This window comes from Mobula hypostoma, chromosome 22 (genome assembly GCF_963921235.1).
Source record: "Mobula hypostoma chromosome 22, sMobHyp1.1, whole genome shotgun sequence".
Taxonomy (NCBI): domain Eukaryota; kingdom Metazoa; phylum Chordata; class Chondrichthyes; order Myliobatiformes; family Myliobatidae; genus Mobula; species Mobula hypostoma.
The window spans coordinates 28,506,228-28,519,096 of NC_086118.1; the positions used below are offsets into that span (position 1 = coordinate 28,506,228).

General features: G+C 37.5%; 1 protein-coding gene across 4 annotated transcripts in view; it reads left to right on the plus strand.

Annotated features, from left to right (window-relative positions):
* The window catches only part of LOC134360240 (septin-9-like), a 341,520-nt gene that overhangs the window by 199,572 nt on the left and 129,079 nt on the right, over window positions 1–12,869 (plus strand). For 3 of the 4 annotated variants that reach the window (XM_063074342.1, XM_063074344.1, XM_063074343.1), the window contains one exon: window positions 1,407–2,054. The exons of the other annotated variant lie outside the window; for it this stretch is intronic. In XM_063074342.1, the coding sequence (XP_062930412.1) occupies window positions 1,407–2,054 (648 nt within the window). The remainder of the gene's footprint in view (window positions 1–1,406; window positions 2,055–12,869) is intronic. 4 annotated transcript variants of the gene reach the window in all.

Genomic DNA, 12,869 nt, shown 5'->3' on the forward strand with positions numbered 1-12,869 from the left:
ACCGCTGGAGACTACAGAGCAATTGATTAACTGTACACACTCAGGAAGATTTTCAGAGTCCAGAAATCTGAGAGATTGTGGGGGAAATGGGTGGGAGAGCAAAATCAACCTCATGCCAAAATAAAATACCATACAGTTTTTATTGAAGTTGGGGCATAACTAAATTAACTCTGGTTCTCAGTGATAATGACAACTCAATGCAAATGTGAAGTACAAGGACACAGTACTGTCTGCTAAAGTGCTTCTTTAAAAGTCACATGCAGTAGGATTGTAAGCATTGCCAGACTGCTGTTTGCTTCAGATGTGCATTTGCGATATCAGGTTAAGTAATTGATAAATCTTGCTGACCGGTATTTTTATTAAAATAGCAGATAATTCATTTATGGGACAGAGTTACAGTTTCAAGAAAGCAGTTACTTTGAAAACAGATACTAACCTGAAAAGGAGGACTCTCAGTCATTTTGTCTGTTTGTTGGTACGTGCTGTTAATGAATTGCAGCTTCACCCTGAAACCCAAGACAGGTTATTTGGTGAATTCTTTCTCCATGGTCTAGATAAATGTTGCATGAAATCGACTTAATCTGTCAATCTAATTCCTTGTGAATCTGAGCCCTGAGCAAGAATCTATAGGTAATTCTGCCACAACATGACAGTTGCTTTTGTAAAAAACATTGACTTTATAGAAAATCATACATAAGGCTTTTGTGTCAATAGGAAAAAGTGTTTACAGGCTGGAGCAATTCAGACTGCAAAAGAACAAATTTACTTTTCCTGCATGATTTTCAAAACAAAAAGTGTTTTAATAGCTTTAAGTTTGCTTTGTTACTGCAAGGTAAAAGTGCTAAAGGCTGTATATTGCGTTATTCAGTAAGGTATCCAGGCACAAATATCTATAGGAGTGATTGCTTGTCAATTTTCAACAGTGTCCATGGTGAAACTAGCAGTACACCAGAAATAATCTTGTCTTTTTAATGCGGGGAGGCTATATGGAAACAGTTAATATTTTCCCCATGACTTTTTATCCCCCAAGTAGATTTTTTTTCCCCCGGCTTGTCTATGTCCAAAAGTTCACTTAAGTGGGTAATCATGTAATGATCATGTAATCCAAGTAGTGTTTCTTAATTTATCAATTGTGTAATATCCAATTTGTGTTAAAGAAACACATGTTAGAATCAAAGCTATCTGCAGTGACTTTTGCTTAACCGTGACAAAATCCTGCACATTCCCTCTTCTCCAGCAATCTTTATCTTTCCAAACTGCAACCAAGTTAGCGCAAGAGCCCAGCAAATCTGGAGTAGTGTTCATAAAGAAAGATTGTTTTCATTTCTAAAAAAAATTGCAAGGGCATTAGAAAAATTATATTAGTTCAATTAATGTGCCATTCTTCTTTTCTTTCTTGCTCTTAGCTTTGAAAAGGTCATTTGAGGTAGAGGAAGTGGAGCAGTCGACCCCAAATCCCTCCGCTCCCTCGAGACGAATCCCAACTCCTCTGAGACCGAGCCCATCACCTGGACACAAATATCAAGATTTGGGCGCAAAGTATACAGATTCAGCCTTGAGACAGGCAGAAGCACCTAATGCTAAATCACCAAAGTCTTCCATCAAGAGAATTGAAATTACTGGGCCTAAGCACCCAGAGCCAGTCTCACGGAGAGCAGAGATTTCTATTGACCTTTCTTCAAAGCAAGTAGAAGGTGCAAGTCATGGCCTCCCAAAGATTGGCCTTAAAAGGGCAGAACTACTAGGCCACAAGCCTCCTGAAACAGTTCCCAGGAGAACAGAAATTTCCGGAGCAAAAGTTCAGGACATCTCCTCAAGAAGATTGGAATCTGCAGCTTCCAAGCTTCCTGATTCCATTCCAAGAAGACCAGAGAACTTTGGATCTTCCCCAGCAGAGGTATCCCCAAAAAAGGTTGAGATTCAGACAGCAAAGCATCAAGAAGTCCCAGCTAAACAGGTGGAAAATTCGATCTCTCCCCACACTAATTACCATCAGCCACAGGAAGTGCAGCCAGATCGAGCAGTTACTGAAACAAAAGTGAAGAACCAGAACAGTGAGTAAAAGTTTGAAGTATTTTACTGTTCAAGAACATGTAATCTTTTCCATAAATATACGCATGCCTCTTTTTTTTTTCCAGAGAAGGATTTACCACAGCTTTTCAGTATACTGTCTACTCGAGTCACTCTCTATAGGTTAGCATTTTGGTGAATCTTGCATGATGTGTCAGATCAGATGGAGGTTGGGGATTAAGCAAGACTGTGACATCAGCTATCGTCTTTGATTATGTTTGAATTTTCTTGTTCAACAGCATAGCAAAGTTTGTGCAAAATTCTTCTTATTCTTGTTTTTTTTAAAAAAAAGGACAATGCTGTTGTATCCATTGCACCCTTTAACAATGATATAACTTGTTTGAAAGACTTCTGATGTGTGACTGATATCAACAGCAGGTTACTGAAACATTGTGAGGAAGGTGCATGCTGTTTGATGCAAATATGTTGGAGTGAATTGCCAGTCTGGTTTTATTCAGTCCTGTTTTAAAATTGCTAGTTGCTGCCATTTAAAATTATTTGAACTCAGGTGTAACTTGTTTCAATGCAGACAGATGAGTCTAGTTGTAACACTTTTATTAACCTGATTTTTGGAGAATTTTAGTAGTTTGGACATTCAAAGGTTACATTTTTCAGATTTGTAGATCATGTTTAGAGTATGTTTTTATTTTAACGATTACAAGAAATATTTGAGAAAATATTTAGCTATGAAATAGAGGAAATGTCAGATATCGTGCCTCAATCTGATCATTGCACTGTTCATGTTTGCTATCTATATATTGTGCTGTTTAGTGCTTTCCTCTCTAAACTCTGCTCTGCTACCTCTTCCTTTCTTTAAAAGTGACCTTCAGGCAAATCAGTTTTGTTGTCTCCCTTGCCTCTTTACATAGGTTTTTGTCAATTTTTGTGTGAAAATTTACACTAGTATATCCAAGAATATTTTGAAATGTTACATACATTATATCAATTAATACATTTATGATAATGTATTGTGGTGATTATAATACAATTAATTACACCGTATTTGTCAGCTTCACCAAATACAACTTTTACAATGGATGTATAACGTAAAAACATTTCACTTTGCAGCTAATTAAGCAAACTGCTCCTCCATCATATTAGCTTTATAAAAACACAGACAGAATATTGTTTGATAATTAATAAATGCCAATTTAACACAGGATATGAAGAGAAAAACAATTTGCTGAATATCTCAATTTGCTATACCACAACACCCACAACATTAACTGATTAGAAACTTCTTCCTGTGAAGCAGTCACATAAATTGCACTTGTTCATCCTTCATTTTATGAGAGGAAATTCATCTGATGAAGGAAGTGATAACTATCATAAATTGACTGATTTATGAATTCCAAGTAAGTTCCATTCATTTCAGAGAGGAGGAGATTAATATGGGGGTTGGGGTAGAAATTACAAAGTGTGGTTTTGCTAAAGAAAAATTTTCAAGATATGCAGATGGAGCTGTCTGTATTGATCCTTTTGAAAGTATATGTCAGGAGCTGCTCAATTTTGGAATGTTGAATAATACAAGGTGGTCCGTATTTCTATTTCTTGTCATAGGTTCATGATTATAGCTTATGGTATCAAGAGTGAAATCTCTGTGTAAAGATTGGGTAAAACTTGTCTGGTTGCACTGGGCTATTTTGTCACATTGGTAAAAAAACAATGACACAGTTATTGACCAGGTTGCTTGAAGCTATATTCCACCACAATGCAATATGTAATGTTGTGGGAATTGTAAAGTACAGTGAGATAAAAATTTAGTGTTAAAACTCAGTTTAGAAATGTTAATGGTGGTGAGCTAAATATGGTTTTACTTCACATAGTGTTGAAATCCAGTCGTTCTTGATAACAAATGGGGGCAAGCATTTTGCACTTCTCCCAGTGTGACTTAATCTTGATCTCCCTGCATGGACAACTAAATTCTGGCTCATTACAGCATTTTTATTGATTTATTTTGTTCTAGCTGCAAGCAAATAAAATTCTCTTTGATGTACCTGATGGGCCGACACTGGTATCCAGTGCTACTTTGATTTCTCGCCTGCTTTTGCAGTAAAGTTAGGTTGACTCTTTATTACTTGTTGTCAGATCCTATCTTTAAATCGTGCTCTATAAATGGGAATAAACATGACATTGTTTTGTGCAAAGTCTAATATTATCTGGCACTAAGATTCCCTAGGAAATAATGTTGGGTCTGGTGCAATGAGAGTGTCCTCTGTGGTTGCAGGAGGTCTGGCTGAGCTGAAGGAGAATTGATCATGTTATGTCCAGCACATTGTTGTGTGCAAGTTCTTTACACTGAGGGTGGATTTCATTTCCAGTTTTGACTGACTTCACATTGAACTCCCTCTTATTTCGTTTCCCAACCTATCCCACCTAATGTTCCTCAGAAAATTAGATCATAAAACATAATGCCTTTGTAAAGAAGGGAATAACTTCATCTGGTACCATAGTCAAATACATACAGCCCTAAAAGAATTGATGCAAAACCATATTGCATCCTGGCATGTTGTGAAATGGAATTCAGTAACTGAGTCATTTGTGGATGCTGCTGGTAGTAGAAAAGCACAAACATTGGAAGATATGTGTAGAAATAAACTTTTGGTAATACCGTCCTGGAGGTACAACCAGCCATTTCTGCCAATCAAGGCAGGATATGACTTCAAGCCCACTGTATGCAACTTGAACTACTCTTTCAAGACCATAAAAAATAGGCAGTAAATATAGATTTCCACTATAACTATACTCCAGAAAACTATAACAATCTACATTTACTGTTGTAAACATAAGGTCATACTGCATGGAAATAGGCCTGTGTTAAACATTAAGCACCCACTAAGCCTGCACTAACCTGATTTGATTATCCCCATAATCCCCTCAACTCCCTTCTAGTTTCAGCCACTTACATACAAACTAGGGGTAATTTGCAGTGGTCAATTAACTTCAAGTTCAAGTTTATTGTCCTGTTTGCAAAGTATACAACCAATTGAAACAACATTCCTCTGGACCATGGTTTACCCACAATAAATATATCATACACAGCACATAAAACAAAATATTACCACAAATAAGTTAATAAGATATAATTCAAAATGCATGTGGAATCCATACATGTTAACCTAGCAACCCACACATCTTTGAGATGCAAGAGGAGAACTGGAGCATCCAAAGAAAATTTGTGGGCACAGGAAAGAATATGCAGACTCCACAGACAGTATCTGAGGTCAGGATAAAGCATAGATTGCTGGAGCTATGCCACAATACTGTCTCCCAAGAACAATCAACCAAGGTTATTAAATGCTAGTGCGTGTGAGAGATGATTATTTTTGGCACACAGAACATGTATTGCTTGGTTTGTTCTCTCTAGAGCAGCAAAGGTGGAAAAAGTCTATAAAATTCTGAGAGGCATAGATGCAGGAGATGGTAAGAATTTATTTCCCTTGGTAGGGATGCCTTAAACAGGAAGGTATTAGTACAAATTGAGATGTAGGAGACTCCCAAGTACTGTGGGTGATTTTTTTTGGGATATCTGCAACACTCAACATGATGATGGTGGAGCCACGTGATTTCCCAATACTTAGAAAGCACCTAGACAAGCAAGTAAGGCTACAAAGCAAATGTAGGCAAATGAGAATGTATTGAATATCCCGTGGTTGGCAAGACTACAGTAGGCCAAAGGGCCTGCTTCTATGCTGCAGGATTCTGACCTCATTTCTGAGCTACACAATTGAGCGAAGCATCAGGCAAAATCTTTGATAGTTCTGTTAATGGGGAGCACACTTGGACAAGAGAGTGGATATGAAAAGGTTTCCTATTTTCTGCTATTACTTTAGCAGAATGTTCTTTAATCAAAAGTATAATAACATTTGTTAGGTTTGCTGTGGAAATAATTTTAATCCACACGTATGCTCATGAGTATCCACATATAAATTGATCTGTGCACCGCAGCAGGAGTGTGGTTGGTATAATCCCACTCTTTTGCACTAAGAGATCAACTTAGGCTTTCTCACTCACTGTGTTAATGTTGTTGGCAGTGATCGACAATGTACTTCTCATCAATTCCAGAACATCAGAGGTTACAAATTTAACCAATCAACAATGTGTCACATGAAACTCAGATTATTTGCCTAACAGACTAGACCTAGTAAAAATATTCTGGTAATGAGCAATTTTCATGATGCGTACCAACCCAAACATAATTGAGGGCCATGTGGTGATGCTTTTTGCCATTGAGATTCTTTTAAATTATAGAAGTCCATTTGTGCTTGTTTTATCAATTGTTGGGTTTTTTATCAATAGAGTTCAGATTTTGTGTCAATGCAAGTATTTTTTATTTATAGTACCTAAATATTTGTATTGTAAGGCTATTTGGTGGTGCAGTGCAAGGGTGGAATAATAGAATTCAGTCCTCTGAAACCAGCACTGCCCTAATTCTGGATGAGATGGAAGTGAGATGGCACCAACAACATTTTAAAGACACCTCACAAAACTACTAGATACTCTAGTAGATATTCATCTTCTGAACTGCGATCACTGCTGTCTTCATCTAGTAACTTCCCTTTAAAGGATGTTCTTTTGAACCTACCAAACAATCTTGCACTTTTCGATGTAGACTCTCAAAAGTGAATGTGTGGCCAGGGTAGCCATTGTTGGGGGTGGACGCTGCGTCAAGGCGTGATAGCGGTAAACGAACCCATAGTCGGCTCCATTGCTCCCTGCTGATTAAAGCATCGAGTGAGATTAAGATCATCCAGAAAGAGAAAACGAAAAGGTGGTTTGTACTGTCTGCTTGCGTTTGACCGGTGTCTTCCTTTCCTTTTGCTACTACCATTAGGTGGAGCGTGTAGAAGTGTTGGGTCCCATGCAGCCAGGTTTGGGAGCAGTTGCCATTTAGATCTCGGGCTCCTGGATAGGCTTCACTTGCCTCAGTGCTAAAATGGCTTCTTGGCTGTGGACTCACTTTCGGAGGACTCTGTAGTTCAAGTTCCATGTTTTTGTTTACATTTGTTTTACTATGTGCACAATTTATCCTCTTTTGCAAATTGGATATGTGGCGACCTTGTGAGTGAGTGAGTGTGTGTGTGTGTGTGTGTGTGTGTGTGTGTGTTTTTAGTGAATTCTATTGTGTTTCTTTGTTTTGCGGCTGCCTGCAAGAAGATGATTCTCAAAGTTGTAAATGGTATACATATTTTGGTAATACATTTGAACTTTAAGGATCTTGCTGATATTTCTGACCTTGAGAGAGCATGTGAGCACATTATAAAAAACTCTGCATTTTAGAAGCCAAGATCATAATAGCTGGAACTTAATAAGGGAGTTTAAATAATTAGCCATGTTGTAAATGTAATGAGGCTTTTTGGGAAGACATTTTCAGAGCACCTAACATAGTGTTGAATTGTCACAATGCATGTGCCATGAAGTAGAAAAATCCTGTTTCTATGGTTTTAGAGAAAAGTGATGTTTCTGTTATTTTTCTTGTAAAAGATGACTCCTGAACTCTAGCTACAATGTGTGTGTGTGTGTATATGTATGGATATATAAACTAAAAAACAAGTTAAGTAGTGTGTTGATATTGGATTTGCTGACCTTAAGCCCTATCCAATATAAATAGCCACAAGTACCCTCACTAAGGTGAGCTTATACTGGATCCACCCAATGTTCAAAGGCCAGTTCACTTCCCTGTTTATCCTTCAGGGCAAGATTAGCTGTCTATGCCAACTACTTGAGTGGTGGGAATCTCTTCCTACCAAGAATAAAATACTTCCAGCTAGCAAACATAATTCATTTATTTTCAGTGATATTTGTTTAAGTATAAAGCACATTTAAAACACAGTGGATTTCTGTCTTAAAACATTTCCAAGTTACAAACCATTTCTAAAACCCAAGAGATTTCCAAAATACATGAGCAATTGTTATAAGCTAAAAAGACGTACTTGCGAGCCGCAGCTGAACCAGTCATCCGTTGCAGAAATCGAAGACAGAGGAATAGATTCTAACTTACCCCTGTTCTGTTATGGTTTTTGACATTCTTGGGCTAGTCCTTAAAAAAAAGCCTAAACTGCTCTTGGTATTTATACTGTCTTTTTGCCACTTGGGTGACTTCACACACAATGTGATACTTTTTCAGAAACCTCTTTAACACAAACGGTCTAAAAGCTTCTGAAGACAGAAATGTCATCTACCCCACCCCCCCCACCATTTAATGCCATGAAGCTGACTTAATGAGTATATCATTCATTATCCTTACGTACCATGTCATATGACGTGTGTGATCATGGTCTATCCATGTCTGTGATTGGTCTTGGCAAATTTTTCTACAGAAGTTTCCAATGCCACTTTCTGGGCAGTGTCCTTACAAGGTGGGTGACCCCAGCCGTGATCAATACTCTTCAGAGATTGTTTGCCTGGCGTCAGTAGTAACATAACCAGGTCTTGTGATATGCACCAGATGCTCCCATGGCTTCACGTGACCCTGATCAGGGGCTAAGCAGGTACTACCCCTTGCCCAGTGGTGGCCTGCAGGCTAGCGGAGAGAAGGAGTGCCATACACCTCCTTTGGTAGAGATGTATCTCTGGTATGCCACCCATAGACCAGCCATTGAATGCTGAGTGATATTATCTATCTGGTCTGCAAGTTTTCTTGAACTAAACAATTTAGCCAAGTGTTGCTTGCTTGAAAAAGGCCAAATTACATAACCCACTGTTTTATACTACAACTCTTGAGAAGTCATTCAGGGTGCTGTGATCCAACCATCTGCTATAGACAGTGTGTTTGTTAGCAAAGCTGTATTTTAACTTCAAACTAATTATGGCTTTACATTAAGACTGACTCCCGTTTATGACCACCAGCTAAGCAAAGAATATTGGTTGGGAGTTTAACTCATTTAAAAACAGCTGTTTGAACTTTACCAGTGTCAGCGGCTGTGTTTAGAAAGCTGAGCTTGGCAAAAAACTAAGGGCCCCTTGACTCTGGACAGTGATTATCTATCGCAATCAGATACATCTATTGCTGTTATTTAGTAAAGGGAATTCAATTGACCAAAATGCATTTTCTTGTCTAAACCAACATCCATTTGTGGTAAGTAAGTACAACAACATAGTCTCTTCTTGCTAATATTTATTTAAGTGCACTATGAAACTATAATGTAAGAACTTGCTCTTTAAGTTAAAAATGTATTAAGTGATTAAGATTACTTCTTAAAAGCAGTCTGAGTACTTAACTTCTATAAGGCATAATACAATTATTTTATTTATCTAGAAAATGCTACAGCCAGAATTGAGTGTTCACTGTTTCCTCCCTCTTACATCTGCTTTATATAAGCCACCAAATGAATGAAGAATTGATCATTGAGACAAGTAGGTGGAATATCTCAAGTTACTACTAGAAACATCTGTAATAATATGTTTGATCATAAATGAATTTCAGTACAATTGACCGTAAAAGACAATAGCACCTACTATGATCCAGAACTACAATGATCCAATGTGGTAAGTGTTAAATTTGACCTCTGGACATTTCAGGAACAAGAGAAACTTAGTCAGCCCTGGCCTCCAGTTAAACTGTTCAAAGGATGGCGACTCGCTTGAAGATTTAAATAGACTCTATGTTATTCTGTAAATCAATCATCATTGTCAAAATCACTGCACATTTTCCTTTTAAAATAAGCCTAGGTTTGTACAAAAGCAGCCAAATCACTTTTGTGTAGATCACAGTAAACCTTGACATTTCCCTGACATTTCTTCCTCTAAGTTCATTGCATTTGATTTTAATTTAAACCCTCTGTCACTTACTTTGTTGTGCATTTTCAATTAGTTAACTTCATCAAAGCTGTATAAATTGTTTTTTTAATTCCCTATAGACCAGTAAGAAGATTTAATATCCATGTGTTTTGCATTTTATGAACCTCCATAGCCTGTTCTTATAACTTGGCTAAAGTAGGAAGATTATTTTCCAAATTTCTGCCCAACAAATGTAAAAATAACATCATCTTTTCCTTGGCTGCTGGATTTCATTCCTCTTCTCTCTGCAGATTAAACCTGTAAGTCTTAAAGCTGTAACCACATGTTAATAAAAAAGTTTCACTCAGTCCAACACATGATAATGCAGACAATTGGAAGCTATGTCTTTCTTTTGGATTATTCATTTGAAGAAAATTTTTTTTATTAATATTGAACTTATTACTGGAATACTCGTAAAGCAGGAAGTACTTGAAGTAATGAGTTCACCAGCTGAGGAGTGTAAGCTTGAGAGATGGGTCTTTAAAGTGGCCTCTTTTCCCTGGTTAGAGAAGGTAGACTATAGTAAATGACTTCAGATACAATGGGCATCAGGACAGGGTAGCTCAGATCTGATATTATGAAGGAAAAACCAGGAGTGGACAATGCTATATACAAAGCAACAGGTAGACTACAGAAGAACATCAGGATTTATTTAAGAAGTGGTCCTCAACAAGTAACATGCAGATGGTGTTGTGCATAAAACACAAGGATAAGATTGAAGGACATTCTTCATCTAAACCTTAACTCCTGATGTCTTGTTTGTTGTTAGTACGGTGAGCTTATGTGATGTAAACATAGATTGATGGTATAACATGATGTGTTTCTGCAATATTCAGGAATTGGTGTGGAACCATGCCTTTCATAATTGAGCTTCACAACAATGAGAAAGGTTTTCTTTCTCTCATTTTGTTTTTGTGGATTTCTACTGGTTGCTTTTTTTCCTGAAACCAATAACATAAAATGTTTAAGCCAGCCTTTTTCAAACATTTCCTTTATGCTCTGTCAAAATACACGCATATTTGCAGTTTTATTGCTGGCTCAGCACTCATAAAATGCAAGCAGCACTCATCCCTGAATCAGAAGGTCCCTGAATCTATACTCCCATGTGTTACTGAGGGAAGTCCTGTATTAAATAAGGGCCTACATTTGTTTTCACAGAAGGAGGTAAAAGATTCTTGCAATATATTGGAGAAAATATATCTGTGCTGGTTTTCTAAGCAGAAATAGATTACAATACATGCTTATGTACACCACTTGCATTGTTTATACGCATTTCTTAAAGGAGAGCTTACTCATTGAGCACTTCCTGTCATGATTTTCATGACACTGGTGTCATTTCCTGTTTGTTTTGTTTAAGGAAGTCTTTGAAGTTTGAAAATCATCACCTATAATTTTTAATTCTTTAAGACTCTATTGTTCTTAGTCCATGGCACACTTTGGGGCTCTTTTGAACTAACAATACTAATTTCCCAGATCACTTGATCTGGGGCCCTGATGCTGTTGTTGGGTCCAACAGTTTCAGAGCATCTGTGGCACTGGGCACAATCAGGCTGCTACGTTCTCAGGGTTGGTCTCTGCTAGATATTCTCTTTGCTGTGAGAACATCAGTTTAACAGCATTGGCCTAATTCCCTGTGGGTCAGCTTGAAAGTACTGTTAACTGCTGTTTGCCTAGCAAGCTGCAATGTGTGCAAAATGTGCAAGTTGGATTTAATCTTTCTTAAAGCAAGTATGTCCAAGTTCAAGATGTTATTAGATGACTTTCAATTTGCTGTTAGGATTTGACTTAACACTCTTTTCACGAAGTCCCATTTCAAGCTCACGTGGCATAATCGCAAAGAGGAGACGAGGCAGTAATCTGTCCAGGCCGATATCTACCCCTCAGTTGATTTTTTTTTAATAAGTTAGATATCCTGAGCTCTGTCACATTGCTGTTCATGGAACTAGTTGTGCAGAAATTATTTCCATATTTTCTACACTTCACAGTCGAAGTACTTCATTTTGGGAAGTGTTCTGATTGGTAAGTTAAAGGACTGCATATATGCGTGTATGCATGCAAAACTAGCTTTCTCTTTGCAGGTCCCCATAATTTAGTGGTTGTCATAGTTATACAGCCATGATTGAGATAATACTTATTATGTAAAATAGTTTATAATAAGCTTAAGAAGTATATAAATGGGAAATGCAATCTGAACGGATTCCATGTATAACTGAAAGTAGAAATGTACATACTCAATATTTAAGTGCTTTTTTAATTGGGCAACTGCCTTTCTTCAGTGATGTGGCCAAAATCACAAAGTCCAGGAGATGGTTCTCCAGAAAACCCAAATGGCTCCCTTGAGGAGCATTTCGACAACTCGGCAGAGCTGCCGTCTCCTCACTGCTAGCATTTAGAAGCCAGATGGAAACCCCCTTATGGTAATACCACAACTGACAGTAGTTTGGTCCAACCACATCATTCAGGAAGGCAAATCATAAAGTGGGGTAGTGTTCAATTTCAAACCAATGTCTGCTGAATACCATAAAGGGAAAGGAATGAAAAGCCAAAGGAAGAAGATTGGGGAGCCAAAAGTGATCTAATACTTGCAGGGAACAGAATTTCCAGATTTTTGGCAGCATTAATATCTTTTCCTTGGAAAGTAGTTCTTCTTGCAACATTACTTTTCACTTTGAAAAATCACTTTAACTGTAGTTTTGTGCTTTGATTAGCTGTCAGTGATATACTTGTTTACCAAACCTTTGTAATAGTAGAACTGTTTAGGATCTCTGATGTATATTTTGCTATCTCTATCAATTATTGGTCTTCAGATTTGGCTTCTACCTAATCACCTCTTGATATTTTTTAAAATTTTAATTCTTCTTAAATGATGTACAGACCATGGCTGAATCATTTTTTAAGCCTGCTGTCACATCAAGTGGTGATCGTGAATGGTAATTCGTTTTGACTCTAACCCTGCCTCAGTAAATCTGCTGCTGGAATTCTTTTATCTCTTCCTTTTATTCCTAGGCTTGGCTGAGGTG